Source organism: Ranitomeya variabilis, chromosome 4 (assembly GCF_051348905.1).
Source record: "Ranitomeya variabilis isolate aRanVar5 chromosome 4, aRanVar5.hap1, whole genome shotgun sequence".
Taxonomy (NCBI): domain Eukaryota; kingdom Metazoa; phylum Chordata; class Amphibia; order Anura; family Dendrobatidae; genus Ranitomeya; species Ranitomeya variabilis.
Genome location: NC_135235.1, coordinates 477,291,743 through 477,306,572, shown reverse-complemented (window position 1 = coordinate 477,306,572; position 14,830 = coordinate 477,291,743). Strand labels below are relative to the sequence as shown.

At 44.8% G+C, this 14,830-nt stretch overlaps 1 protein-coding gene across 1 annotated transcript in view; it reads right to left on the bottom strand.

The window, feature by feature from the left end:
* MFSD11 (major facilitator superfamily domain containing 11) overlaps positions 1–14,830 on the bottom strand; it is an 80,582-nt gene that overhangs the window by 30,774 nt on the left and 34,978 nt on the right. Inside the window, exons 8-10 of the mRNA XM_077251847.1 lie at positions 13,013–13,160; positions 10,291–10,331; positions 10,138–10,203 (exon numbers count right to left, since the gene is read on the bottom strand). Coding sequence (XP_077107962.1) covers positions 10,138–10,203; positions 10,291–10,331; positions 13,013–13,160 — 255 coding nt within the window. The remainder of the gene's footprint in view (positions 1–10,137; positions 10,204–10,290; positions 10,332–13,012; positions 13,161–14,830) is intronic.

The window sequence follows — 14,830 nt, the reverse complement described above, 5'->3', positions numbered from 1 at the left end:
GTTCTGATAGTTCCGTAATAGTTTACAAATCCCCCTTCTCGCCGCACCACTCATTGATCGACAGGTCTCTGTCATTTGTGCAAAGCATCCCCCCCTATTAGTATAGTGCCGTTCTGTTATTAAATAGCATTGTTCCTTATGCACAGAACTGTCCCACTCTTACATCGCGTCTTAATTATCTATAGCGCCCTCCTATTACATAACATCCTCCATTATAATGCAAAGCACTGTCATTTATTACATAACGTGTTCTCTTATTATGTCCTCCCTTATTAGCGTTTTCTCTTGTTATGTATAGTGCAGTCCTTTATTACACAGCTTCCCTTATTATACATAGCACCCTCCCTTATTATAGTGTCCTCTCATTATGCATAGGACTCAGCCTTATTTCATAGCATCCTCCTTTATTAGGTATAGCGTTTTCCCGAAATTACATTGCATCCTCATTGTGTATAGCTCAGTCCTGCTATTATATAGTGTTCTCCCTTGTGTATAGCGTTTTCCTTTATTACAGAATGTATTCTTTTATTACACACAGAACCTTCTCTTATTATTGTGTCCTGTCTTGTTATGTATAGTGCAGTACCTTATTAAATAGTTTCCTACCTGATTATGTATAGCATCTAAGACTTACTCACACATACATGAGGTGACAAAATATTTAATGGTGCCAAGTACAGGGCTCGTGATTCACATTCTGAGAACAGACAAAACAAGACATTCTTCAAAGATATAAATGAGTTTGGGAAAACGATGCAATAAAAGATTACATAATAATAATTGAAAAGGAAACACTGTTAGCTCAAAGGGAGATGGCACAAGGGGGGTTATTTCCTTGGATGATGCCAAAGCTTTTGACAGTGGAGGATTTAATTACCTGTGGGCGGTTTTGAAAAAGATGAGCTTCTGTCCAAACTACACTGATTTAACCCAGCTGTTATAATCATTCCCAGGTTCCTAAACTTCAAATGAATCGCCGACTTTCTGAGGCTTTCAAATTATAGAGGGGCACTTGACAGGGCTTGCCGTTGTCGCCCTTCCTCTTTGACTTGGCCATTGAATCCCTGGCGGGTCGCAAGGGCCGGTTTTAGGCAAAGTGGGGCCCTAGGCAAAGTTTAAAATGGGGCCCCAAATGCTAACATATTGCACATCATACAGAAGCATTTCTGTTGTATTTACATGTGCTGATCTCAGGCCGCTAAACGAGTGTGATCGACAATACTGAAGTCGTTGGACGCTTGTTTCCCGGCCTCTTTCCACCATCTGGGAAAGAATGAAGGGGACAGAACGATCACTAACAGATTACCATACAGTATCATGTTATCAGCAGCACATCTACAGTTTACACCGGCGATGTGCTGCTGAGAACAATTATTTTTATTCCGGCATAAACAATCCAATCACCCAATGAATATGCAGCATTTTGCTTGTTTAGTATAATACACCCAATAGTCCTCCATATAATATAATGTGCCCCATAGTCCTCCATAGAGTATAATACACTTCCCATAGTCCTCCATATAGTATAATACACTCCTCATAGTCCTCCATATATTAAAATATACTCCTCAGTCCTCCATATAGCATAATACACTCCTCACAGTGCTCCATATAGTATAATGCACTGCCATAGTCATCCATGTAGTACAATTCACTTCCCATAGTATAATGCACCCCATAGTTCTTCATATAGTATAATGTATTACCCATAGTCCTCGATACAGTATAATTCAGCCCACATATAGTATAATGCAGCCACCACCCCACAGAGTATAATGCAGCCACCCCAGAGTATAATGTAACCCCCCCACAGAGTATAATGTAACCTCCCCATAGAATATAATGCAGCCCCCCATATAGTATAATGTAGCCCCCTCATAGAGTATGATGCAATCACCCCTCATAGAATATAAATATAATACAGCCCCCCCATAGAATATAATGTAGCCCCGGACAGGATATAATACAGCCCACCTACCCATAGAATATAATGTAGCCCCATCAAAGAGTATGATGCAATCATCCCTCATAAAATCTAATAAAGCCCCCCCACAGAATGTAATGCAGCCCCCTCCATAGAATATAATGTATAATGTACCCCCCAAATATATAACACAGCCACATAGTATATAACACAGCCTCCCCCATAGAATATAATATAACCCCACAGTATATAGCACAGCCCACATAGTAGTATATAGCACAGCCACGTAGTATATAGCATAGCCCACACAGTAGTATATAGAACAGCCCACACAGTAGTATACAGCACTGCCCACAGTAGTATACAGCACTGCCCACAGTAGTATACAGCACTGCCCACAGTAGTATACAGCACTGCCCACAGTAGTATACAGCACTGCCCACACAGTAGTATACAGCACTGCCCACACAGTAGTATACAGCACTGCCCACACAGTAGTATACAGCACTGCCCACACAGTAGTATACAGCACTGCCCACACAGTAGTATACAGCACTGCCCACACAGTAGTATACAGCACTGCCCACACAGTAGTATACAGCACTGCCCACACAGTAGTATACAGCACTGCCCACACAGTAGTATACAGCACTGCCCACACAGTAGTATACAGCACTGCCCACACAGTAGTATACAGCACAGCCCACACAGTAGTATACAGCACAGCCCACACAGTAGTATACAGCACAGCCCACACAGTAGTATACAGCACAGCCCACATTTCCCCTTCTCTCCCCGCCTCTCTCCTCCTGAGAATGGCCGCACAGTCCAGTAAAAAAAACAAAAAAAACCACAAGCTCCTCACCTCTCTCCGAGCCCGCGCTGCTCCCTGCTCCTGTGTCGGCGGCTGCCGCCTCACTGCCTGGCACACAGTGAGTGCGCGATGACGTGCACCCGCTGTGTCAGAGGCAGAGCGGGGAATGATGGGAGAGGGAGCGTCAGGTGACGCTCTCTCCTCCATCATTGCTTTGAACTGTACCGGCAGACGCTGGTATAGTTCAATGCGGCGGGGGAGTCGGCGCTGGCGGCAGGCGGGCCCCCCTGCCTCACAGGGGCCCCATAGCAGCAGGGTGACTTGCCGCTAGCTGGGGGCCCCTGGGGGAGCGGGGCCCCAGGCAGCTCCCTGGTCTGCCTGCTCCTAACGCCGGCCCTGCGTGTCGCTTAAAGGGAACCTATCACCCCGTTTTTTTCGGTATGAGATAAAAATACTGTTAAATATGGCCTGAGCTGTGCATTACAATAGTGTAGTTTGTGGACCCAGATTCCCCACCTATGCTGCCGAAATACGTTACCAAAGTAGTCATTTTCGCCTGTCAATCAGGCTGGTCAGGTCGGATGGGCGTGGCTTCTTCCCCCAGATATTGCGTAGTTTTCCGTTGGTGGCGTAGTGGTGTGCGCATGTCCAACGTCCCCAATCCTGCACGGGGGGGTGAAAATAGCAGCGATGTCCGTTATTCCATTGGTGGTCGGTGGGCGCGGCCATCTTCCTTTGGCCGCGCGTGCGCAGAAGCATAGGTTCCCTTTAACCCCTTCATGACCCAGCCTATTTTGGCCTTAATGACCTTGCCATTTTTTGCAATTCTGACCAGTGTCCCTTTATGAGGTAATAACTCAGGAACGCTTCAACGGATCCTTGCGGTTCTGAGATTGTTTTTTCGTGACATATTGGGCTTCATGTTAGTGGTAAATTTAGGTCGATAATTTCTGAGTTTATTTGTGAAAAAAACGGAAATTTGGTGAAAATTTTGAAAATTTTGCAATTTTCACATTTTGAATTTTTATTCTGTTAAACCAGAGAGTTATGTGACACAAAATAGTTAATAAATAACATTTCCCACATGTCTACTTTACATCAGCACAATTTTGGAAACAAATTTTTTTTTTGCTAGGAAGTTATAAGGGTTAAAATTTGACCAGTGATTTCTCATTTTTACAACAAAATTTACAAAACCATTTTTTTTAGGGACCACCTCACATTTGAAGTCAGTTTGAGGGGTCTATATGGCTGAAAATACTCAAAAGTGACACCATTCTAAAAACTGCACCCCTCAAGGTGCTCAAAACCACATTCAAGAAGTTTATTAACCCTTCAGGTGTTTCAGAGCAGCAGAAGCAACAAATAGGGGAAAAATTAACATTTAACTTTTTAGTCACAAAAATGATCTTTTCGCAACAATTTTTTTATTTTCCCAAGGGTAAAAGGAGAAACTGGACCACGGATGTTGTTGTCCAATTTGTCCTGAGTACGCTGATGCCTCATATGTGGGGGTAAACCACTGTTTGGGCGCACGGCAGGGCTCGGAAGGGAAGGAGCGCCATTTGACTTTTTGAATTAAAAATTGGCTCCAATCTTTAGCGGACACCATGTCGCGTTTGGAGAGCCCCCGTGTGCCTAAACATTGGAGCTCCCCCACAAGTGACCCCATTTTGGAAACTAGACCCCCCAAGGAACGTATCTAGAAGCATAGTGAGCACTTTAAACCCCCAGGTGCTTCACAAATTAATCCGTAAAAATGAAAAAGTACTCTTTTTTTCACACAAATTTTCTTTTAGCCTCAATTTTTTCATTTTCACATGGGCAACAGAATAAAATGGATCCTAAAATTTGTTGGGCAATTTCTCCTGAGTACGCCAATACCTCATATGTGGGGGTAAACTACTGTTTGGGCACATGGTAAGGCTCGGAAGGGAAGGAGCGCCATTTGACTTTTTGAATGAAAAATTATCTCCATCGTTAGCGGACACCATGTCAGGTTTGGAGAGCCCCTGTGTGCCTAAACATTGGAGCTCCCCCACAAGTGACCCCATTTTGGAAACTAGACCCCCCAAGGAACTTATCTAGATGCATAGTGAGCACTTAAAACCCCCAGGTGCTTCACAGAAGTTTATAACGCAGAGCCATGAAAATAAAAAAATATTTTTCTTTCCTCAAAAATGATTTTTAGCCCGGAGTTTTTTTATTTTCCCAAGGATAATAGGAGAAATTGGACCCCAAATGTTGTTGTCCAGTTTGTCCTGACTACGATGATACCCCATATGTGGGGGTAAACCACTGTTTGGGCGCACGGCAGGGCTCGGAAGGGAAGGCACGCCATTTGGCTTTTTGAATGGAAAATTAGCTTCAATCATTAGCGGACACCATGTCGCGTTTGGAGAGCCCCTGTGTGCCTAAACATTGGAGCTCCCGCACAAGTGACCCCATATTGGAAACTAGACCTCCCAAGGAACTAATCTAGATGTGTGGTGAGCACTTTGATCCCTCAAGTGCTTCACAGAAGTTTATAACGCAGAGCCATGAAAATAAAAAATTATTTTTCTTTCCTCAAAAATGATTTTTTAACCCACAATTTTTTATTTTCCCAAGGGTAACAGGAGAAATTGGACCCCAAAAGTTGTTGTCCAGTTTCTCCTGAGTACGCTGATACCCCATATGTGGGGGTAAACCACTGTTTTGGCACACGTCGGGGAGCGGAAGGGAAGTAGTGACGTTTTGAAATGCAGACTTTAATGGAATGCTCTGCGGGCGTCACGTTGCATTTGCAGAGCCCCTGATGTGCCTAAACAGTAGGAACTCCCCACAATTGACCCCACTTTGGAAACTAGACCCACAAGGGAACTAATCTAGATGTGTGGTGAGCACTTTGATCCCTCAAGTGCTTCACAGAAGTTTATAACGCAGAGCCGTGAAAATAAAAAATGTGTTTTCTTTCCTCAAAAATATTTTTTTAGCCCAGAATTTTTTAATTTTCCCAAGGGTAACAGGAAAAATTTGATCCCAAAAGTTGTTGTCCAGTTTCTCCTGAGTACGCTGATACCCCATATGTGGGGGTAAACCACTGTTTGGGCACATGGCGGGGCTCGGAATGGAAGTAGTGACGATTTGGAATGCAGACTTTGATGGAATGGTCTGCGGGAATCATGTTACGTTTGCAGAGCCCCTGATGTGCCTAAACAGTAGAAACCCCCCCACAAGTGACCCCATTTTGGAAACTAGACCCCAAAAGGATCTTATCTAGATGTGTGGTGAGCACTTTCAACCCCCAAGTGTTTCACATAAGTTTATAACGTAGAGCCGTGAAAATAAAAAATAATTGTTCTTTCCTCAAAATTATGTTTTAGCAAGTAATTTTTTTTTTTTGCAAGGGTAACAGGAGAAATTGGACCCCAATATTTGTTGCTCAGTTTGTTGTGAGTACGGTGATACCTCATATGTGGGGGTAAACCACTGTTTGGGCGCACGTCAGGGATCGGAAGGGAAGTAGTGACATTTGAAATGCAGACTTTGATGGAATGGTCTGCGGGCGTCACGTTGCATTTGCAGAGCCCCTGATGTGCCTAAACAGTAGAAACCCCCCCACAAGTGACCCCATTTTGGAAACTAGACCCCAAAAGGATCTTATCTAGATGTGTGGTGAGCACTTTCAACCCCCAAGTGTTTCACATAAGTTTATAACGTAGAGCCGTGAAAATAAAAAATAATTGTTCTTTCCTCAAAATTATGTTTTAGCAAGTAATTTTTTTTTTTTGCAAGGGTAACAGGAGAAATTGGACCCCAATAGTTGTTGCCCAGTTTTTCCTGAGTACGCTGGTATCCCATATGTGGGGGTAAACCACTGTTTGGGCGCACGTCGGGGCTTGGAAGGGAGGGCGCACCATTTGACTTTTTGAACGCAAGATTGGCTGGAATCAATGGTGGCGCCATGTTGCATTTGGAGACCCCTGATGTGCCTAAACAGTGGAAACCCCTCAATTCTAACTTCAACACTAACCCCAACACACCCCTAACCCTAATCCCAACTGTAGCCATAACCATAATCACAACCCTAACCCCAACACACCCCTAACCACAAACCCTAACCCCAACACACCCGTAACCCTAAATCCAACCCTAATCCTAACCCTAATCCCAACCCTACCCACAACTGTAACCCCAACACAACCCTAACCCTATCCTTAACCCTAACCACAAGCCTAATCTTAACCCTATTTCCAACCCTAGCCCTAATTCCAACCCTAAGGGTACCGTCTCACATAACGATTTACCAAAGATCACGACCAGCGATACGACCTGGCCGTGATCGTTGGAAAGTCATTGTGTGGTCGCTGGGGAGCTGTCACACAGACCGCTCTCCAGCGACCAACGATGCCAAGGTCCCAGGTAACCAGGGTAAACATCGGGTTACTAAGCACAGGGCCGAGCTTAGTAACCCGATGTTTACCGTGGTTACCAGCGTAAAAGTAAAAAAAAAAAAACGTACATACTCACATTTCGGTGTCCTTCAGGTCCCTTGCCGTCTGCTTCCCGCTCTGACTGAGTGCCGCCATACAGTGAGAGCAGAGCGCAGCGGTGACGTCACTGCTGTGCTGTGCTCTCACTTTCCGGCCGGCAGACAGTCAGAGCGGGAAGCAGACGGCAAGGGACCTGAAGGACACCGAAATGTGAGTATGTACGTTTTTTTTTTTTTTTTTTACTTTTACGCTGGTAACCACGGTAAACATCAGGTTACTAAGCGCGGCCCTGCGCTTAGTAACCCGATGTTTACCCTGGTTACAAGTGAACGCATCGCTGGATCGCTGTCACACACACCGATCCAGCGATGACAGCGGGAGATCCAGCGACGAAAGAAAGTTCCAAACGATCTGCTACGACGTACGATTCTCAGCAGGGTCCCTGATCGCTGCTGCGTGTCAGACACAACGTCATGGATCGTACCGTCGTAGCGACCAAAGTGCCACTGTGAGACGGTACCCTAACTCTAATTCCAACCCTAACCCTAAGGCTATGTGCCCACTTTGCGGATTCGTGTGAGATTTTTCCGCACCATTTTTGAAAAATCCGCAGGTAAAAGGCACTGCGTTTTACCTACGGATTTACAGCGGATTTCCAGTGTTTTTTTGTGCGGATTTCACCTGCGGATTCCTATTGAGGAACAGGTGTAAAACGCTGCGGAATCCGCACAAAGAATTGACATGCTGCGGAAAATACAACGCAGCGTTTCTGCATGGAATTTTCCGCACCATGGGCACAGCGGATTTGGTTTTCCTTAGGTGTACATGGTACTGTAAACCTGATGGAAAACTGCTTCGAATTCGCAGCGGCCAATCCGCTGCGGATCCGCGGCCAATCCGCTGCGAATCTGCGGCCAATCCGCTGCGTATCCGCTGCGTATCCGCGGCCGATCCGCTGCGTATCCGCTGCGTATCCGCTGCGTATCCGATGCGTATCCGATGCGGATCCGCTGCCGATCCGCTGCCGATCCGCGGCCGATCCGCGGCCGATCCGCTGCCGATCCGCTGCGGATCTGCGGCCGATCCGCTGCGTATCCGCGGCCGATCCGCTGCGGATCCGCTGCGTATCCGCTGCCGATCCGCTGCGTATCCGCTGCCGATCCGCTGCGGATCCGCGGCCGATCCGCTGCGGATCCGCGGCTGATCCGCTGCGTATCCGCTGCCGATCCGCTGCGGATCCGCGGCCGATCCGCTGCGTATCCGCGGCCGATCCGCTGCGGATCCGCGGCCGATCCGCTGCGGATCCGCGGCCGATCCGCTGCCGATCCGCTGCGGATCCGCGGCCGATCCGCTCTGTGTGCACATGCCATAACCCTACCCCTAACCCTACCCGTAACCCTAACCCTACCCCTAACCCTACCCCTAGTTCTAACCCTAGTTCTAACCCTAACCCTAGTGGAAAAAGAAAAAAAAAAAATTCTTTATTTTATTATTGTCCCTATGGGGGTGATAAAGGGGGGGGTTATTTATTATTTTTTTTATTTTGATCGCTGTGATAGAACCTACCACAGCGATCAAAATGTACCTGTAAGGAATCTGCCGACTGGCAGATTCGGCGGGCGCACTGAGCATGCGCCGGCCATTTTCCAAGATGGCGGCGCCCAGCGAGGAGACGGCCGGACACCGGGAGGATCGGTAAGTATGAAGGGGTGGTGGTGGGGGGGTGTCGGAGCACAGGGGGGGTGATCGGACCACAGGGGGGCTTTATTCACACAAGGAGGGAGCGGACAGGAGGACGGGGGAGCCGGCAGGCGGACGGAGGGGACCGGAGGACTAACGGAGGACTGGGGGGGCGATCGGTGGGGTGGGGGGGGTCCACTTAAGTATTTCCAGCCATGGCCGATGATATTGCAGCATCGGCCATGGCTGGATTGTAATATTTCACCAGTTTTTTAGGTGAAATATTACAAATCGCTCTGATTGGCAGTTTCACTTTCAACAGCCAATCAGAGCGATCGTAGCCACGGGGGGGTGAAGCCACCCCCCCTGGGCTGAAGCACCACTCCCCCTGTCTCTGCAGATCGGGTAAAATCGGAGTTAACCCCTTCACCCGATCTGCAGGGACGCGATCATTCCATGACGCATACGCTGCGTCATAGGTCGGGAAGGCACAGACTTTCATGACGCAGCGTATGCGTCAAAGGTCGGGAAGGGGTTAAGAAAGTCACAGGATTTTACTGGGCTTAGATGTCCAGAAAGAAAGGAGTGAGTGAGCCTCTAATGCTTATTTTTATAGATCACGCAACATCTCAATCAGTCCAATAATGTCAATTATAACGGACATTCAAAAGTGGGCAGGTTTACCAATTAATTGGAACATATCTGTCCTGATGACAGTAGATCCACTGCTCCATACTTCAATAGTGGAACAATCTCACAAATTTTACAAATTGCAAATCCTTTGTTAGATACATGTAGAACTAAGATAAATGCATGGTCCAGACTGTCGCTATCAGTTAGTCCTCTTTCACACGTTCTGATATTTCCAGGACTGGAAAAACCAGCACTGGCGCTATTCCATGTCTGTGTGTTACATACATGTGCCGTCCGTGTGCCACATCAGTGTGAAAAGTACCAGCACCTGGGAAAAGCCATACAGTTAGCGAATCGCTGTTGCTGTGGGAGTTACACAGTGGTCAATGAAAGACCCAGAGAAAGAAGATGGATGGCCTGCCTATTCTGACAGCGCAATCAGGCTATGCGAGAAATATTTATCCAAGAGATGCACGGCAATTGGAGAACAATTTGTGTTACAAAGAGAACAGGCGCTAAGTAGAAATTAACACCTATTCTAGTATAATTAGCACGCAATCAAAATTTATAGTAAAGTAACGCATCAATTTCAACATAAACCATGTTGTTACCTGTATAAGCCATGGATACGCTAAGCAGCAACATTTCCTTGGTTATAGATAGCTTCAATGATTTTGCTGTAAGAAGAACACAAGTAATGGTGAATGAAGAAAAGCAGGTACAGTAAGTGCAAAAAAATACGCAAAGGCTCTGTACATACTTACTGAAGGCATCCACAGCTTTAGTCATGTTGCTTTGTGAAGACCTGTGTCAGAAATAAAAATTATTTTTATATTTTGTGAGTAACATGGAAAGAATGAGGCAACAAATGATATTTCTCATTTGCAAACTTTTCATAGAGTTATTCTTGCACTATGATGGAATAGAGCTAGGATATGCCATCCCCTTACAATAGAAGACATAGGTTCCCTGGGATGAGAAACACACAGATTCTGAAAGCTGTAGTACTGCATCCCCTTCAGTGCTCTCAAAATCTCCTGCTGATCGAGCACCTTTCCTCAAATTTTTTTTACATTGAAATGGACACGTACTAGTGGCTGCAAAGCAGATTTTTTTTTTTTTTTTTTTTAATTTCTCATTTCTGTGTGAAGATGTAGACTGCTTTTACACTTACCGGGTTTTTTGCAGCCCATTATTGAGGGCCTTTTATGCGGGCTGTAGAGACATAATTTTCAAGGTCTGCCGCAATGTCGGACAGCAAAAAACAACGTTTTTCAGGTTTCCAATACTATAGCAAAAGTATTGGGGAAAAATAAATGGCGGTCCGCAAAACCGTTGTTTCCGGCCTCACTGATTTACAGTGGGGGCCGTGTCCGTAAGCCGTGAAAATATCGAGCAAGCTCGATATTTTTTCACGGCCGTGCATGCGGCGCACCATGAAATTATTGCGGCCCGTTTTTGCAGCCCCATAGAAATCTAATGGGGCTGCAAAATCACGGCATGTGTAAAAGCAGCCTTAAACACAGTTAAAAAAAAATCCAAAGGGTTGTTATCAGACAGTTTTCACTGGGGGCGGGGACTTCTCCCTGTTTGATGCTGACCAATCATAACCAGGAAGCAACACAAAGAACAACAGACCACCACCATAGCCTAGAGCAGGTTTCTCAATTTGTGAGACCAATTATATAGCCCTGAGATCCCAGTCTAACTTCCTGCATAAGTCAGTGTTGGGGAAGGTTTGGTACAGCTGACTATCTCTGTCACACTACAAACTCTTCCATCAGGTCTCCTGATTACTGAATGTGTCAGTAATCACACTTATGTCTGCAAAGCGATTACAAGTTGGGTTGAGCACAGCAGTGAGATCAGGGCAGTCACATCTCACTCACGGACTAACCTGCATGTTCTTGACTACTCCTGTGAGACATGTAATCACTCTGCACGGAGAGCAGAACATGGCGTTTTTATAAGTTGTGAGCAACAGACATAACAGTGATACTGACACTTTGAGCTTTCATCTCTGGACAAGAAGGTGGTGGTGGAATAGTACAGCAGAGGTGACTTTGGTAGGAGAGCTGACACAGTTTTGAAATGTAACATAGCTAAACTCAGCCGCACTGCTCCTCACACCTCAGGAACTTTATCTGACAGATGTTAGTCATTTGTGCTTTCTAATCATGCAGGAGGTTAGACCAAGAGATCACCACACACACACACACTGAGAAATCTGCTCTAAGTTATGGGGGGGGGGCGGGGCATATTCTTTTCTTTGAGTGTTGCTGCCTGCTTACGATTGGTCAAAATCATACAGGTGGAAGAAGTATTTGCACCTGATCAAAAATCTCGGATAAAAATATCTAAATTATGTCACTTGTGTAGTTTTTTTTTTTACATGTTTTATTGTGCTCTCTCAGACATGGTTTTGTCGTTTCTTTTTCGTCTGTCAGGCATTAAATACAATTAATTTGTTTTGGATACTTCCTGTTACTTTGCTTTGATAAAACTTTATTGATAAAGTCATGCGTCTATTACATTTGTTTTTACTATGTTTCCACTAAAAAAAAACAAAACACAGTGGGCATGAGATTTATATAAATCTCATACACTTTACTGGAACTGTAAGACGCTAAGTTTTTTGCGCATAAAAGGACGAAGCAGAAAAAAAAAGCGCACCAAGTGCTTCTCATGGGAACATAGCCTTAAAGGGGTGATCAAACATACAATATAACTTTCATCCTCATTATCGATTTAATGCCATAATCTAAACTAAGTTCTAATATACTACACTAACTGCTTTTTTTTTTTTTGCTTTTTTTAACTACTTCCTGACATCACTCGTGGGGCGGCGCTGGTCTATGCACTATAGGTGGTCTTAGAAGACACACTACCAGGGCGCACTTGTTACTGCTAATCTGAGCGAGCAACCGAGAGTGCGCTATCATAGTGCACAAAGCGCAGAGACTAGCCCAGCCTCTGAAACGAGTGTCACTGATGACGCTTCGTCTCAAGCAGTGGGGCAGAGTCTATGACTCTTCATTTGAGTATCCCAGCATGCACTGGGTTTCTGAAATGATGCATCCTCAAAAAAGGAAGCAGTAAAATTAATTTTTTTTTTTAAAAAAGCAGTTAGAGGGTGTAGATAGTTTTTAATTCAAGTATATTAAAAATTAGCTTAGATGATAGGGATTTAGGATGAAAATTACTTTGTATGTCAGATGGACCCTTTAAAGTGCATAACCTGTGTCTCTGCATGACTACAGGAACATTGTATCAATTCTGTACTAAAAACACATTGAAGTGTAAAAAAGAAAACAGCAAAAATACAACAAGCAGAGCAGATTGCCATTACATCTTTTAGTGCAGACACTTGCATGAAAAAAATCTAGAATTTTCTTGCAAGTGGAAACTTACCCTAAAGGGTAAAAATAGGGCTAAAGTTTACCCTAACAATTGTCTGTATAGAGCATTAAAGTATGATACACTCACGCGCTTTCTTCCAAGACATCAGAACTGCCATCATCCTCTTCATTCAGCTTGGATACATTTGGCTTTGGTGTCCTAATCAGAAAAAATAGGACGGTCCCAACCAAGCTGATCACAGTAAGAGCGATGAATACCGTCCTGCGGGATCTTTCTGGTTCGGAAAAATACATCCATGATAAATAATGACAAGACAAGGTCTTTATTACAGATACGTATGACACCTAGTGGTATAAAAGGTATACATGCACAAGTAAGAACCTGGGGCCTCAATAGTGGAAACGGTCTGAGCAGGGGCTTTGTGTTTCTTTTTTTAATGATAAAGGTGTTGTACACACCAGCGTGCAAATGGACACTAGCTTCTGATCACCAGTTACACACTCCCAAAGGAGGCTGGCACTTGTTAGAAGCATCTATATTGGGAATAAGATTATTGTCTGATCAGACTATTCTATCCCTGCTGCTAGACATGGAGTGTGCTTAGAATACTGGAGAATTCCATAGATGACTAATTAGATTATTTCTAGACCGTTAGTTCAGCGCTATAGCAAATGCTGGTAGAGATCCATTGATTATTCTATATATGCTTTGTATTAAGAACAAATACAGCAGGCACATAGGGGATCTCATGTAGGAAAAACCGCACCAATTTCAATGTCCCTCACAGTGTAAGGCACATTTTTAGTCTTTCTGCGGATTTTTGCCACATGTATATACGTCCGTTTCATTAGTAAAGTCTATATATTTTACCTAAATGTTTTCTGTGGGTGATTGGTTAGAGTAATATAGAGAACTAAGCCAATTGATTATATATATCTCACTTTACACAGTGGTCGCCGCAGGGTATTACATGTCCGCCTCCTATTGATTTGAATAGGATGTGTAGTACCATGCCTCGGCCACAGTCAGAAGACGGCCAGCTCCGCAAGGGAGTAATTCCGGCTGGCAACACCGATAATAGCTGACCAGCTAGGGTGCCGGGTGTCGGACCCCAGCCAATCAAGACATTGATGACATATCCTAAGGATAGGTAATCAATCAAAAAGTAGTGGACACGCTCTTTAAAACAATGATCTCCAATCTATGGCTTTGAAGTAGGTGTGGGACTACAAATCTGAGCCTAAGGCCGGCGTCACACTCAGCGTATGAAAATACGGTCCGTTTTTTACCGCCGTAATACGCAGAAATGTTCCCAAAGTAGTGATCCGTATGTCATCCGTAGGCAGGGTGCGGCAGCGTATTTTGCGCATGGCATCCTCCGTATGTAATCCGTATGGCATCCGTACTGCAAGATTTTCTCGCAGGCTTGCAAAACCGACATCTAATGGATTTATGTATATATATATATATGTCAGTGAGACACTAATCTATATCTTTATCTATCTATCTATCTATCTATCTATCTATCTATCTATATATTTCAGACAGCGCTAGCTATCATAAAAGCCGGTAATCCAATTGCCGGCTTTCGCTCTCTCCTTCCCCAACCCGACAGGATATGAGACATGGTTTACATACAGTAAACCATCTCATATCCTTTTTTTTTTTTTTTGCATATTCCACACTACTAATGTTAGTAGTGTGTATGTGCAAAATTTGGGCCCTCTATTAAATTAAAGGGTTAAATCGTGGAAAAAATTGGCGTGGGCTCCCACGCAATTTTCTCCGCCGGAGTGGTAAAGCCAGTGACTGAGGGCAGATATTAATAGCCTAGAGAGGGTCCATGGTTATTGCCCCCCCCCCCTGGCTACAAACATCTGCCCCCAGCCACCCCAGAAAAGGCACATCTGGAAGATGCGCCTATTCTGGCACTTGGCCACTCTC